The 14,191-nt window shown below is 53.7% G+C and overlaps 5 protein-coding genes across 5 annotated transcripts; 2 read left to right on the top strand and 3 right to left on the bottom strand.

Moving 5' to 3' along the window:
* Positions 1–2,439: 2,439 nt before the first annotated feature.
* On the bottom strand, positions 2,440–2,787 carry HER10_EVM0003988 (uncharacterized protein; the record flags this gene model as incomplete). Its single annotated transcript, XM_035473648.1, has 2 exons — positions 2,440–2,546; positions 2,661–2,787. The coding sequence occupies 2 exons, from the start codon at positions 2,785–2,787 to the stop codon at positions 2,440–2,442; spliced, it is 234 nt and encodes a 77-aa protein (XP_035337093.1).
* A 3,760-nt stretch (positions 2,788–6,547) lies between these two features.
* Positions 6,548–7,982, top strand: HER10_EVM0003210 (bax Inhibitor family protein). Its single transcript, XM_035472894.1, has 2 exons — positions 6,548–7,227; positions 7,284–7,982. The coding sequence occupies exons 1-2, from the start codon at positions 6,701–6,703 to the stop codon at positions 7,768–7,770; spliced, it is 1,014 nt and encodes a 337-aa protein (XP_035337032.1). The 5' UTR covers positions 6,548–6,700; the 3' UTR covers positions 7,771–7,982.
* Positions 7,983–8,206: 224 nt separating this feature from the next.
* HER10_EVM0009129 (peptide methionine sulfoxide reductase) lies at positions 8,207–9,490 on the bottom strand. Its single transcript, XM_035478628.1, has one exon. It carries the CDS (start codon positions 8,986–8,988, stop codon positions 8,380–8,382), a length of 609 nt encoding a protein of 202 aa, XP_035337514.1. The 5' UTR covers positions 8,989–9,490; the 3' UTR covers positions 8,207–8,379.
* A 430-nt stretch (positions 9,491–9,920) lies between these two features.
* HER10_EVM0012043 (acetoin reductase) lies at positions 9,921–11,367 on the top strand. Its single transcript, XM_035481447.1, has 4 exons — positions 9,921–10,167; positions 10,287–10,535; positions 10,631–10,805; positions 10,865–11,367. Exons 1-4 carry the CDS (start codon positions 10,124–10,126, stop codon positions 11,228–11,230), a joined length of 834 nt encoding a protein of 277 aa, XP_035337759.1. The 5' UTR covers positions 9,921–10,123; the 3' UTR covers positions 11,231–11,367.
* A 970-nt stretch (positions 11,368–12,337) lies between these two features.
* Positions 12,338–13,924, bottom strand: HER10_EVM0000721 (uncharacterized protein; the record flags this gene model as incomplete). Its single annotated transcript, XM_035470490.1, has 1 exon — positions 12,338–13,924. The coding sequence occupies one exon, from the start codon at positions 13,922–13,924 to the stop codon at positions 12,338–12,340; it is 1,587 nt and encodes a 528-aa protein (XP_035336833.1).
* Between the last annotated feature and the right edge of the window lie 267 nt (positions 13,925–14,191).

The raw sequence follows: 14,191 nt of genomic DNA, 5'->3' as shown, positions 1-14,191 counted from the left end.
CCTAGATACCAGGCAGATGTGTGTAGCATTCTTCTCCACGAACAAGATTATCTCCAACTCCATCAACCAGGGCCATCGATGGACATCTAACCTCGACTCTACCGTCCGGTCTCCATCTCAGTCACCTTGTTCTAATATCTTGCCAGTGTTTCACCACATGGTTGCTTCGGTGCCTGGTGCAAGAAGACATTCTCTAAGCTTTCATTCGTCCCGAAATCTACAACCTCATTTTCGGCTCAACTTTCGGCGCACACCGACCACGCGGCGTCAAGGGCCACGCAACAAAGAAGAGGACGAACTTGACCCGCGAGTAATTCGCCTCATGCTACTCTCCCACCATAATCGTCGGCTCTGTTCCCGATCTTCGGTCCCGCTGAACTATAGAGAGCCACTGCTTAGACTTCTGGGCCCTGAAACGCGCTGTTCTCCATGCTCCAGGACCATGGGACTAAGACTATCTGATCAAAGACCATCAGCGACCATCTACACGTTGACAGGTATGGCCACAAGCTACATGTCAAGGCGCGCATGAACGTCCGGTTAACTTTTCGCGTCTGCGCCCTGCGTCGCGACTGACATGACTGGCTACACTCCTCGGTCGCTACATAGGGTCCGTAGTCCGATAAAGCGCAGACTATCGCAGATGCTGGGCACGCGTGGCCCAGCCTGTGCAACCCTCAACGCCTCGACAAACCCGATATCTTACATGCCACGTGCTTCCAGCTGTCACCCATTGCTCAATTATGTCGCACGGTGTTCAGGCCATACTCTCTAGAATTGTTCTGTGTCGAAATGACCAGGGTCGCGCTGCTCTACTCCCATCCTATCGCTCTTGTTTCCCATAACGTGCCAAGCCCTATTAATAACTGACTTCCTTATAGATTAGGGGCTTTTGGGGACTGGATTCTGGCTCTGGGAGAGGACAAGCTTCATGACTTCGTCAAGCTTCATGATTTCGTCAAGCTTCAAGGCCGTCCAGTACGCAACACTACAACGAGTCGAGATGCTAATAGAGCAAGTTTCAACCATGGGCCAACAGTGGAGAGAGTAGATGCGTCGGTTCGTCACGTGCTTTCGGCCGCATCGAAAGCGTTCCACCGTCTCCGGAGCAGTACGGTTACATGTCTCTCGCCTTCAAGATCCTACGATTCGTTCAACGGCCCCTGCTTCGTGGCCCGAGCCCATGGCAACGGACACGAGGGCCTTTCCGGGCACCTCTGATCGTCTTGAAACACTGCACGGCTCCGGTCCTCTTCTCGAACCACGCCCAAGGCCTACAGTTTGGATCTCTGGATGATCCCAGCCATTGGCTGACTGCAATCCTACCTTCATCTGCTGCACCCTATTTCGGCCATCACGATAGCAAACTTTTGCAGACACAAAGACTTAGGACTTGGAGCATTCTCAGTACCCTGTGACTACTCCACTGCTATCTGCCCAGGCAGTCAGGCTATATACGCTGTGTTTCTCGTAGACGTAGCGCAAAGTTGTTAGCGAAGCCAAGCTCGAGGCGAACGCTACTTTACTCCTTGCACTGCCAATTCATGAGATCGTGCTTCGATTTTCTTGACGGTGTATCCATTACTGTCACGGGAGCCCTGGGGGCTCGGTCAAGAAGTTCTGGAAGAGCAAAAATGGTATTACTAATTAAGTTATAGTGTGACAAGCTCGTTCTTGTCTGCTCTCGCAGCAAACACAGGACGTTGAATAGCCGCGGCATCGTGCCGGTCGGTACTGTTGGTCCAGCTTCGTCTAGAGAACACCTAGACCCTCCGAGCGGTCTTCTGCGGGACGCATGCCATTTCGGCCACGCAATTCCATATCAAAGTTGCTTCACTCCTTCATGCGATGCGCTTGAACCCCATGAAAAAGGGCAGTCTACTCCTCCGCATATGAGGCGTAGTCTCGAGCGCAGTATCCACGGCATACCCGCAGGCGGCGGTGCCGGCATAGACTCCTCTTCCAACGCCCGCAAGTAGCTGACGATGGTTGAAACAGCGATAGGTTCGACTGCGACTACTCAGGCAGAGAGCTTATTATCGTAGAGTTTGGTGTTCTGCAGCTATCACCGGCGTCGGGGGTTTAATCGATTCGGCCCGAGGTATCGGCCGGCTTTGTGCGGCGGGGAGTTCGCTCCATTGGTCGGCCGTACTTTTAGTCGAAGCCCTGAACCTTTCTTTGTAGGTCAAAGGGCCAGTCCGATTCGGCATCTCGTTTCCCCCGGATCTGGTTCTCAAGCAGGGGCATCCAGACGGATTCGACCGGGCACAGAGGAAGTCGGCACCGGGGAAATATGGGTCGCGGTGCGGGATCCACTCCGATCTGGCAGCCGGACGCAGCGGGTCGCTCCTGCCTTCTGCGGAACGGGCGGGGCCCGAGACGAGTGGAAGTGTCACTGTCCCGAAGGTCCCTCATCGGGGATGTCTTGCTGCGTTTCTCTTACAATCCACACAAGCCTTGTGTGCAGTCGAGGCCTTCCGAAGTATTGCAGCAAATCGATCCGTTGGCGCAAAAGCATGCCCTTCCCAGGTTCGGATCCTCCTCTCCTTCCTTGTCGCCAAAGATTTGTTTCCAAGCGGATGCGATGATGTTGGACGCCGGCGATGTGCTGCTGCTGCTGCTGCTGGTTTCTGGTGTAGCTGCTGACGGTGCTGCCGCGCTAGCCGCAACTGCGGGAGCCTTGGAGACATGTGACGGAGATGCTAGGGGATGTTGTTCTGTATCAACTGGTGCGGCAAAACCTGCTGAGGCGAGGATTGCGACGGAGAGGGCGGCGGAGAATCTCATTTTGGCGGTTGGTGCGTGATGGAAATAGAAGCTCAATAGTGGATGGGAGAAAACGAAGGAAAATAATGAATGAATGAATGAGTTTTAGGTGGGAAAACCGAATATTCCGCCAGGCTCTGACAAACTCGATCGTGAGGGAAGAAAAGATGACAGAATTACATAATACTGCGTATTCTCAACCGCGAGAGTGTACGAGTCGGGGAAGCAGTCGTGCTTTATAAAATAAAAGTGAATCTTGGCGCGAAATTGAGGAAAATAAGGCCGAATCGAGGAGTCTTAGCGCAGACGCGACCGTTTGTTGGCCTTTTGAATCACTGGTGTGAGACCGAAAGGTATTTTAGTCGGGATGCTAACTGTCAAGAGTGAAGCAAAAAGGACAAGCCACACCGAAGGGTGAAACGGGACGCCAAGTTTGGCGCGATGTGGTTACACAAAGGATGTATGGGGGATGAAAAGACGGCGTTTTTGGGTCGTTGAGTTGAAGCGACGCAGGTGGCTTGGTGGAAAGAGGCTAGGTGTGCGGATGGGACGGGTTTTTTGAAGAGGAATTGAAAGAGACGGATCATGAGAGGAGGGGAGGAATAGAGACTATTAAGTAACGAGAAAGAACTTCAGACTGCGATGGATCGACCCCCTGACTTGTCATGTACTCGTAGCATCGAGTTACCAAGGATTTTCTGCGTAATGAGACTTGAAAGTAGTGGATTGTTGGTTGGCTTGTCCGCAACACCCGAATCAGGAAGTTGGCCGTTGGTTTTGGTTATTAGCAACGAGGAATTCATGCTTGTTAGGTAGTACCCGGCGCGAAAGGACAATCAATGGAGATTGGGGGCTACAGGGTCATAGGATCGTAGGGTCGCAGTATCGAGTAATACTAGAGGACGAAGACAAGGATTCGGGGGCTCTCAGCACGTTCAGCTTCCGTTGTGCGCGTGTTGGAACCTCGGAGTTTGGGGGCGGGGCGGTTGGTGGATGGGACGCATGGGAGGAGCACGGAGCGGGCGGGGGATGTTGCAAACATCCGAAGCAGTGGTGAGTTTTTCGACACTCAGCATCACACATCGTCATACGAGATCAAGGAGAGTGGGAGGGCTAAGGAAGAAAGAGAGAGAGAGAGAGACACGAGACGACACCTGGTACGAGCGGTCGGTGCTGCCACGGGTAAGCCCCCAATCCCCTTCATCGTTTGTTTGACGCTGGAACCCCGTGCGCGGAAGTTTGGCGGGAAGATGGGGGAGACAGACACAGGAGGAACTTAGGAAGTGGAGGTTGGGATTCGGGACTATCCTGACGGGGTTCATTAAGCAAACGGAATCTATACTAAGAGACCAAGGTAGGACTAAGAATGGTGCCAGTAAGGACCAGTAGCTTAAGGGGTGAGAAGAGGGGGCATCGCGCTAATGCTTGCGATCGCGACCCCCCAAGATTCATGCATGATTTAAACACGCATCTTCTACGGAGTTTGCTGCTCCTTTGATGGGGGCGATGTACTTTCTATGCACGTAGCCGCCCGTGTTGGTTTGGCAGGTTATGTTTTCTTTGCTTTCATTGTTCAGGAGCCGCTGGTGTTGGGGTCCTGGATCCGCTGTGCAGTTTAGTCCGCAGGTGCATCAGATCCTGGCAGAAAAGTAGAGCATTTTTCGGTTGCATATGATTTATTTAAGGTAAGGAACCTTGGTCTTTTACTTTTGGCGGCGGTCCGCGTCTGGCTTTAGTCGAGTTAGAGCTGTCTGGGGCATGGTGCTTATTGTAGATCATCACATCAGCGGACGGCGCCTCGTTCCAGCCTTTCCAGGAACGCGCCTATTTTCTTTGGTGTGCTAAATCTTAAGTGTTGGTTTTTTTTTTTCTCAAAGCATCAATGGGACTTGTGTCGAATTCGAGTCAGCAGAAGGAAGATGTTTGGTCTCTGACAATTGACCATTATTTGCTGCCCTTTGTGTGTCCTCTTTCTTGATGCGGCATAGTTGCTTACAACGGAAAGAGTCGACGAGTTTTGCTGCCCATGTTGGACGTCACAAATGGTTCATGTTTTTCTCCTTCGTGTCTGATGTGATTGACATCCCGGTTCCAACAAGCAGCGGAAGTCCCACCGACTGCCCTGTGTCCTTTAAACCCCCGTCCCACTTCCCGTACCTGGGGCCGGTACGGCATAGAGGAACCGAGGGGGTGATCAGGTGTCTCAAATGTAGTTCAAGACGTGCAATGAGTCTGAATTGTTACGGTTCATCGAAGAAAACACAGAGTCGAGGCGAGTAAACAGGTTAGAGGCGGCCGTGCTTCGGGAGAGCTGCGGAGGTTTACCATGGTAATTCCGGTGTGGGCGGAACCATAGGAAGGGGAAGTATGGACTCGAATTATCCTACATGGTGAGCCCTTCAGGAGTTGTGCGATGAGATGATGAAGATTCGTCGGTGTGATTAGTCAAGAAATAGAGAGCAAACGTGTTCAAGGTACTCGATTGTCAGATGCAAGCCCCATGTACCAGACGGACGAGGAAAGCCGAAAGCTTGAACAGGACCCCAGTGATCAGCCAGATGGCCAAACATTACGCCATTCGGCACAATCCTGCCAGACATCGTGACTCGTCTGATGTACTGGAGTAAGACAAGGCCCCGAAATGAGTCCGGACACAAATCGAGGTCGATAAAAGAGCTAGAGTAGGCTTCGGACGATGGGTTCGCGGCGCGAATAGAGGTGACTGCGCCAAGTAGGTTTTACCGTCTTAGTGAGGGGGAATTCGACGGCACTGCGGCATGTGGCTGGCCGTAGCTAGATTGCCCGGGCTTGGATTTCTGCCGGATAACCGTTGGGAGGTGTCGCCCATCAACGCCAGTCTCATTGATGCTTTACTGTGGTACGGACGGACACTGGACAGTCGAATGATGGGTGGCTTGGGGCGGTCTGTGTGCCTCTCGTGTCTCTCGCAATTAAGCCTGCGTCCTAACATCCTTAGATGGGAGAGACATGCGCCCATGTAACGGTGGTGATTCAGGTGGTGTTGAGAGATTGGCCAGGCACGGCGGGGTAAAAGGAGGCTACTGCACGGTAGATGGAAGCTATCTTGCTAGCTTTCTTGGGGCTCTCGCAGCGGTAAGGAACTTGGTTGCAATTTTTCGTTCTTGTTCACTTGGGCACAGGTGATACCGAGGAATGGGCATGGGAGAGGATGAGTGTTGCTCAATGCTTTCATGGTGAGACGACGAGAACTCAGTCGCCTCTTAAGCATCGTCGCGCTATAGCAGCTTGCTTTGTTTGCTCTGACGACGACGATGCAACTCGAGAGATTGGGAAATACGGAGGTTTATTGACAGCAGCAGAAGCAGAGTTCCTGACCGAGTACCTGACTTTGTGTGACAGCGGCTACACCCTCCTGTCTGATTCCAAAGTTGCTAATTCTGGATGCCAAGGAGGCATGCGACCAACGGCAGCGGTCCAGGCCGGTGGACGGTAGACTGGAGGGGAGCTTCATTCAGCCTTCAGCAGCTGCATCGGAGGAGAAGCCGAGGAGGAAAGGAAAAGTTCCCGCTGCCAGTTGGTACTGCACTCTTAGAGGTGGCCCCAGCTGGCCACCAAACTCCAATGTCCGCCCGGGTGGATCGGGGTTAAGGCGGACGGCAACGCAAAGAAGGTACGGGAATTTCCACCAGCTTCTCTCCAGCCACTCACATGACCGCAGAAAAAGTTAGCTAAGCAGCTGCCTCAGCCAAACCCACCCGGAGAGAAAGCACCTCAGGCAAATTCCGGCCCCGAGAGTCCGCCAGAATCGGGAACGTCATTCGTCATTGCCTCCCGCGAAACTCCTCCACGCAGGCCTTTAAACATCGTCAACCACCACCACATCTCCTTTGTTTTCTCCCTCGCATCGCAAATACACCCACATCACACTCGCACACGAATCGACACGACAACGATGTCATTCAGCATCACACTCCGCCAAGGGCCCGCGCGCCTGGCGCAGCGTCTCCCGCAGCTATCCCAACCCTTCCGCACAACCGCCACCAGAGCCTTCCACCAGGCCTCGTCAAAGTCAAGACCGACCGCCTCCGTCGCGACCGCCGCCCGTAATGCGCTCCTCCGCGGCTCCTCGAGAACCTACATGCAGCAGGCCGCGCCCGGTGTCCAGGGCCAGGCGAGCCCCCTCCGGAAGTTGTTGGTCGGCGGCGCCATCTTTGGCGGTACCCTTGTTGCCATCAATGTTGTCTTCAACCGTGAGACCCGCGATGACGGCGGCATGCCCGTTTACGAGCGCGAGTACCTCAACGATACCTTCCTTCACACCGGTTTGGGTGTCGGTATCATTGCCCTCAGCGCGCGCCAGATGATCCAGTCTGGATTTGTCTACAGGCTGATGGTGACCAACCCTTGGGTCGTTGGTATCGGTGGTCTTGCTCTCAGCTTCGGTACCATGTACGGTACTCGCGCCATTTCTCCTGATAAGTAAGTTATGAATCATATCCTGAGAATCCGAGAAGCAAATACTCACGCATCAACAGCTACATTCCCAAGTACGCCATGTGGGCCGCCTTCAACGCAACCCAGGCCGCCATGATCGCCCCCCTCCTGACAATGGTCCCCGGCGCCCTCCTCGCTCGCGCAGGTCTCTACACCGTCGCCATGATGGGCTCCCTCTCCATCGTCGGTGCCACCGCCAAGCAGGACAAGTACCTCTACATCGGCGGTCCCCTCCTCGCCGGCCTCGGCGTCGTCGTCGCCTCCAGCTTTGCGCCCATGCTGCTGCCCGTTACCGCCGTCCGCACCCTCGCTCTGACCGAGAGCATCTCGTTGTACGGTGGCCTCGCCGTCTTTGGCGGCTTCACCCTCTACGACGTCCAGAAGATTCTGCACCACGCCCGTCTTGCTGAGCGCGGCATCATTCGCAAGGATGCCGTCAACGAGAGCATTGCGCTTGAGCTTGACTTTATCAACATCTTTGTCCGCATGGTGCAGATTCTGATGATGCAGCAGAACCGCAGGAAGTAAAGGACAGGTCGAGGTTGAAGTGTGGAAGTAGTGGAGGATAGGATAATGGGATCCCGCCAGTGGGACGGTGTATATACCCCACGGCGGGCGGAAAACAGAGGCTCGAGAACCCCTCTCATGATACGACTTCAAAGAGACCCATGGGCTCGGAGTTGGTTTTTTTATGTTGTACAATACCAGAAGAAATAAAAATTATAAATTCGGTCAACAAATGTTCCGCCATGCCGGTCATCTAGCAAGTTGATTCATCTACAAATGTGTTCAGAGTAGCGCATCACCGCATTGCCACATTGACTTATCTAGAGGTCGAGGTCGAGACCTCTACTTGTCTCCTCGAAACCTGACCATGTAATTACTGCTGCATCATGATGTTGGGTATCACAGAACATCACCCATGCTACACAATTTTAAAATCAAAAGCGGTTGAGCGCTATTCATTGCCTCGGAGCCTCTACGTGCGTAATAGAGAAAGCCACCTGACACATCCCATCCATCATTATGATTCCCTCAAGTTGAAAGAGAAACCCCATATCGTTACATCCTACTCGTCCTCTTCGCCCTCTTATCATCCCTTCCATCCTCCTTCGCTTCTCCGCCGCCGTCAAGGAGTCATCCCTCAAGCGGAGGAAACGTCCTCAAAAAGTGACTGGGACACTCATACCCTCCCGGGTTATTATCCAAATACAGCTGATGATACGCCTCCGCATCCCACCACTGTCCCGCCGGCGCAACCTGCGTCTTAATAGCCCCCTTATACCACTGCTCATTCGCCAACCTCGTAACCTCCTTCGCGACCTTCTCCTGCTCCTCGTCATGGTAGAAGATCGCGCTGCGGTACTGCGGGCCCGTATCGGGACCCTGGCGGTTCGCCGTGGTGGGATCGTGCATCTTGTAGAAAAACTCGAGGAGCTGGCGGTAGCTCACTTCTTCGGGCCTGAAGACGACCTGCAGGGCCTCGGCGTGGCCCGTGTCGCCGCCGCAGACGGCGCGGTAGGTCGGGTTGGAGAGGTCGCCGCCGATGTAGCCCACGCGGGCGTCGATTAGCCCTTTGGAGGCGAAGTGTTTGCGGTAGAGGTGTTCTACGCCCCAGAAGCAGCCTGCTGCGATGGTGGCTTTTTGGGCGCCCTCCGGGAGGGAGATGGGGGCGGGGGGCGTGATTGACATGCTTGTTGTTGTTGTGAAGGGGCGGGTTAGGCGGGTTAGGAGGGAGGAGATCATTGTTTGGTGGTGGTGTGGAAGGGGGGTTGTTAAGAGGAAGAAGACGATGGGGATTGCGAAGGCGAGGGCGAGGAGGGGCAGCTGCTGGAGCTTGTGGTGGGGTTTGCGTTTGGGGGCAATCGTAATTTTTGGGCGGTATTGCGAGGGGTGGTTTCTGGTTTCTGGTTTGTGGTGCGCTGGTTGTAATGGGAAGGTGATTAGAGGACGTTTCGGATGCCTTTTATGCAATCAGAGCAGTGGTGATTCCAAAGATTGATTACACGATCAAAATACAATGTTGCAAAAGGAAGATGAAAAGTGATTTGGATTCAATTGCGATTATGTATATAGAGTTGGTTACACTGCCACCTGCGTCAGCCAGATTCCAAACCATTGGATCCCGTTGTCGCCACGCCTGCGCTGGAGCTCTCGGGGGTCCTCTGGGGCTGCTCACCTAAGAAAGGGACGGCAAAAAAAAAGTGTCAGAGTCACCACTTGGCCAGGGACCAGAGGCGGTGGCTCGGGGCGGAAAACGTGGAGTGCATGACAAATCGGGGGCGGCCGGCTCGGAGATCCTTTTCCAACGTGGACCCACCTTTCTCTGTGCCGGGTCACGGGTTTTGGGTACGAAGTCATGTACCCTTATCCGTACCTAGCTGTCTTAGGTAAGGCCACTTAGGTAAGCTTCCCAATCCGAGGAGCTTCGGTGTCCGGGGGAGCTGCAGCCCTGCAGATGGGAACTGCCCTGTCACCTGTGAAGCTGTGTGCCCCGCCTTGGAGATCCACCTGCAAGACAGTAGCAATTGCTCAAGGTTGAGACTGTGACACTGCGGTTCCGCCTTTCCGCGTGTGTTGGTGCTTGGCTTGTGAATCCTTCTCGCCGGACATAGGGATCGTTACATGATTTCCGGCTTCGTTGGAGACTTTGGAGTAAAGCGTGAGGAGCTTTCTCGGTCTCCTTTGACCCCGCGTTGTGAGCTGTTGCTGCGGGGTCTTGCTCGTTCGTAGTTGGGGTCAGAGGTTTCGTTCTTGTTCATAAGGGAGGGGAGCACACTTTGAATTGAGCTTCAATTGTATCGTTTTCCATTGTATCTGAACCATAGTTTCATTGGATCTGCATCAGAATTATTCGAGCATATATCCATCCTCAGTAGATATGAGCGGACTCGCAGGAGCAACCAGAGCTGCGGCTCAAGCTAGGTCCGTCATCTTCTCACACGCAATGATACCTCACACCCCCGGATACACTCACCCGTGTACATGATTCGTCAATGGGTTCAACAAGACAAGCCAATACGGTGACTGACACCTACCAACAGCCGCGTCGCCATCGTGACGGGCTCCTCACGAGGAATAGGCCGCGCCATCGCCCTCCGCATCGCCCGCGACGGCTACGACGTCTGCATAAACGACATCGCCGCCAACGAGGCCGGCTCCCACGACGTTGCCAAGCAGATCCGCGACCTTGGACGCCGGGCCGTGGTTGCGACTGCCGACGTGAGGAAGCTGAGTGAGGTGCAGGCCATGATTGATAAGACTGTTGGGGAGCTGGGTCCGTTGAACACCATGTAGGCCTCATTTTCGTCTGCTCATTGAATTCATTCATGAGGGGAGCTTGCTTCTTTTTTGAGATGAGGAAGTGAAGGTTGCTGACAATGGGAAGGATCGCGAATGCAGGCATTGCACAGGTCAAGCCACTCCTTGACCTCACCGAGGAAGAATTCGAAAACATGTTCCGCGTCAACGTCTTTGGCGTGCAGAACTGCTACCAAGCCGCCGCGAAACAATTGATCAAGCAAGGCAACTGCAAGCCCGAAACCCCCGGAAAGATCATCGGTGTAAGCCCTCGTATCTCTCCACCTAGAAAATCACATATCAAACTAACAATTCACCCTAGTGCTCCTCCATAGTAGGCTTCAAACCCTTCGCCCTCCTATCCCACTACTCGGCCTCCAAATGGGCCGTCCGCGGCCTCACGCAGGCCTCGGCCATGGAATACGCCGAGCACAACATCACCGTCAACGCCTACGCGCCCGGCATCGTCGGCACGGCCATGTGGGACCTCATCGACGAGAAGCTGGGCGAGAAGACGGGCGCGAAGAAGGGGGACACGATTAAAAAGTACACCAACGAGCTGATTGCGCAGAAGCGGACGAGCGTGCCGGAGGACGTGGCGAAGCTGGTGAGCTTTTTGGCGGGGCCGGATAGTGATCATGTTACGGGGCAGACGCAGATTGTGGATGGGGGGATTATTTACACTTGATTTAGTGGCTGTGTGACTGTTGCGTGTAGGAGCTGTGGAATGTTATTCTTTGTTCAGATGTCGGATGATGTGTGGGAAATTCGTTGTCTTGGTGTTCGGGTGATAAGGCCATCGTTAGCTATGCTGTTGGTTTCGGGTGAATGAGGGCCGGGTGAGTGAGCTTCCCTCGGTCACAGGGCTGTCACACTGTGAGCATGTCCGGCTTTGAACACGCCAAACGTAAGAGCTCTTATCGACGTCGAAGATGGCTTATCAATGATGAGTGAGATGATTGAATTCTTGAGCAAGGCTTAATGCTTGTAAGACATCAGCAATGACGAAGAGTGGAAGGTGGCGCGAGTGGGAGGAGGGCCTGGACGAGCCTCGTCAGTCGACGGCAAGCTCCATCACTGAGGGAGCGCTTCTTGTGCAGACACTGTTGTTTCGATGAGGGTAGGGGTGAGATACGCATCATGAGATGGTGTTATCCGGAGGGAATGAGAGTGATGTGAGGGTGTACAGACTTTATGGTTCGCACGCCTGCAGGTCTCTTCTCAATGAGTAGCTCTATGTGAGGCGGAACAAGAGGAATACCTGCCAAGCCAACCTGTTGGCAGACACCAAGGCAAACCACTGAACATAATCTACATACCAATGAGAATCTCGACTTATTCGGGTGATCCCGGTGTCTCATTTGTGAAACCGAAAGGCTACTTGATCTCTGATCCGAAGACTGTATGCTGCGAGGAAGATTCACTACCGATGGGAGGGATCACATCACTTTTTGCATGTCACAGAAAGCGCATGTTTGTGGGCAAGGGTTTCATTTCAATTGATGTATGGAGCAGTAGTAACAATAGGTCAAGCCAATTTATGGCTAACAGTAATACGCCTAGCCATTTTATGACTGGTCGTTAATAAGTCTAGACATCTTGTGTCTGACAGCAACCCAAGGCTATGCGATGTCCCGTAATCCAAAACAAACAAACCATGCAAACGCCAATAGCACCCAGAAGTTGCCACAGTGGTGATCTCCAATCAGTGAAATGAAACCCAACTCTCACTCAACCCAATTCTGATGTGCAGGCACAAGCTGCTAACCATCAGACCTCGCCCGTTCGTACTCCTCTAGGCATCATAGAGAGCCTGCCCAGCATAGATGCTATTGTGGGCATCCGTCATGTGCTTGTAGCAGTCGCCAGAGTTGTCGAACACCGCCATGCAGTGCCAGCAGACGTGGGCACCGCACTTGCACTCCAGGTGATTGCACCCTTCGTAGCGGTCGACAGGCGTCTTGCACTTGGGGCACGGCTTGATGTTGAGACCCTTGAAGAGCTCAGCATTGACGTGATCCTCCGCCTTGTCGCACGTGACGGTCTCGTCGTGTGGCATGTGGCAAGACGTGCAGAGGATCTCGAGACAGCCAATGCAGCGCTGGATGGTGCCCTTGTTGTCTGCCGCCATGGGAGTGACCTTGTAGAGCTGCTCGCAGCGCGGCGTGGGACAGCAGTGGTAGGTGGCGGTGTTGGCTTGCAGGTAGGAGCTCAGAGAACGCTCGATGAGCTTGTCCACGCCCTGGTAACCCAAGTGGGTGTCGAGCTCTGGGAGTGTGATGGGCTTGCCGCACTTGCCAGAGTCGCCGAAGCACTTGATGCCGTTCTCGCTGGGGGACTTTGCGGTTGACGAGACTGTGTGTTCGTAGCACCCAGCGCAGTAGATGTGGCCGCAGCTGGTTCGGACTGTTTGCTCTGGAGGGCAGAAGCAAATGACACACTCGCCATCGGGGCAGTCTCTCATCCGGCCTTCCGCAAAGTTGTAGGAATCCCAGCTATCCCCGTAAGAGTCCATGTATACGAGCATGACCAAGTCCATAAGCTCTTTCTTGAAGAGGATGGATTCCTTGATCGCGGAGGTGACATGGATGGATGCGACATCTCCGTCGATAGTGTCGGACCATCCGTCGGTAGGGTGGATGATTCCGGTCTTTTTCATGTGATCAAGCCACTTTGCTGGGAAGGAGTACTCCAAGTTGAAGCAGAGGTCTGCAAACAACTGACTGATACCAGCAGACTTCTGGACCGTGTTGTTGAGCTCTTTGACTACCCGTCTCGCGTCGGATTGTTCGTCGCAAACAAGAACGACGGCGGATTCGTCGCCACGATCTCTGATCCGATCCTCTACGATGATGGTACTGTTGGTAGAGAACAAGTCCTTGATGGCTTGGAGCTGAGCTGCAGGCGCGAGCTTGGCGTTGGAACCCCCCATGAAGGTGCGGCTGGGATAGAGCCTCGCTGGGAGATCATGGGTGATGTCCGACTTGGTGGCCTTGAGAGGAAGTCTGGTGAGCTGAAGCTGTGGACCGCGCTGGCCGGTAAGGAATTTCGCCTGAACGTAATTCCCGCAGACTCCAATTTCTCCGTCGTTGAAGCGGCGGACAACCTCGCGGCACTTGGAGGCGTCACTATACGTGAGCATGGCCGTTGCAGTGGGGTTGCGCCAGTGGAGTCTGACAATGTTGGCCAGCATCACAGAGGAGTATGTGTGCTCATGGAAGCTGGCGAGATAGGGGATGCTTCCGGAGAGAGTGGTGGGAGGAAGGACGATATCCTGAATCTCCAGACCAGGGCCAAAGGTTACATCTGCGCCCAACATCTTCTTGACAAGCTGCTCTGACGCCATGATGGGAGAAACAGTTGACTGAGTGGAAGAAGACATTGTAGAATGACGACTGAGGATGTGATGTAGAAATGAGAGATAAGTAGTTACTCTGATGAACAGAAGTAGCTAGACCAGCAAGTAATGCGACGAAACTGCTTGGAGTTCAGGACCGTGCAAGAGTAGAGTAAGAGTGGCTGAAAAGCAATGTGTAGACTGTAGAGAGAAGTGGATGATGGATGAGATGGAAGACGAACTGCTTCTAGGGGGAGAGAAGACTGCATTATATACGGGATTTCTGTCCTGCCAGATGCCCCCAGGAATCTA

The sequence above is a fragment of the Colletotrichum scovillei genome, assembly GCF_011075155.1.
Source record: "Colletotrichum scovillei strain TJNH1 chromosome Unknown Contig00002, whole genome shotgun sequence".
Classification (NCBI taxonomy): domain Eukaryota; kingdom Fungi; phylum Ascomycota; class Sordariomycetes; order Glomerellales; family Glomerellaceae; genus Colletotrichum; species Colletotrichum scovillei.
Note: the sequence above shows the minus strand (reverse complement) of the source record. Positions and strands in the feature narration are given on the sequence as shown.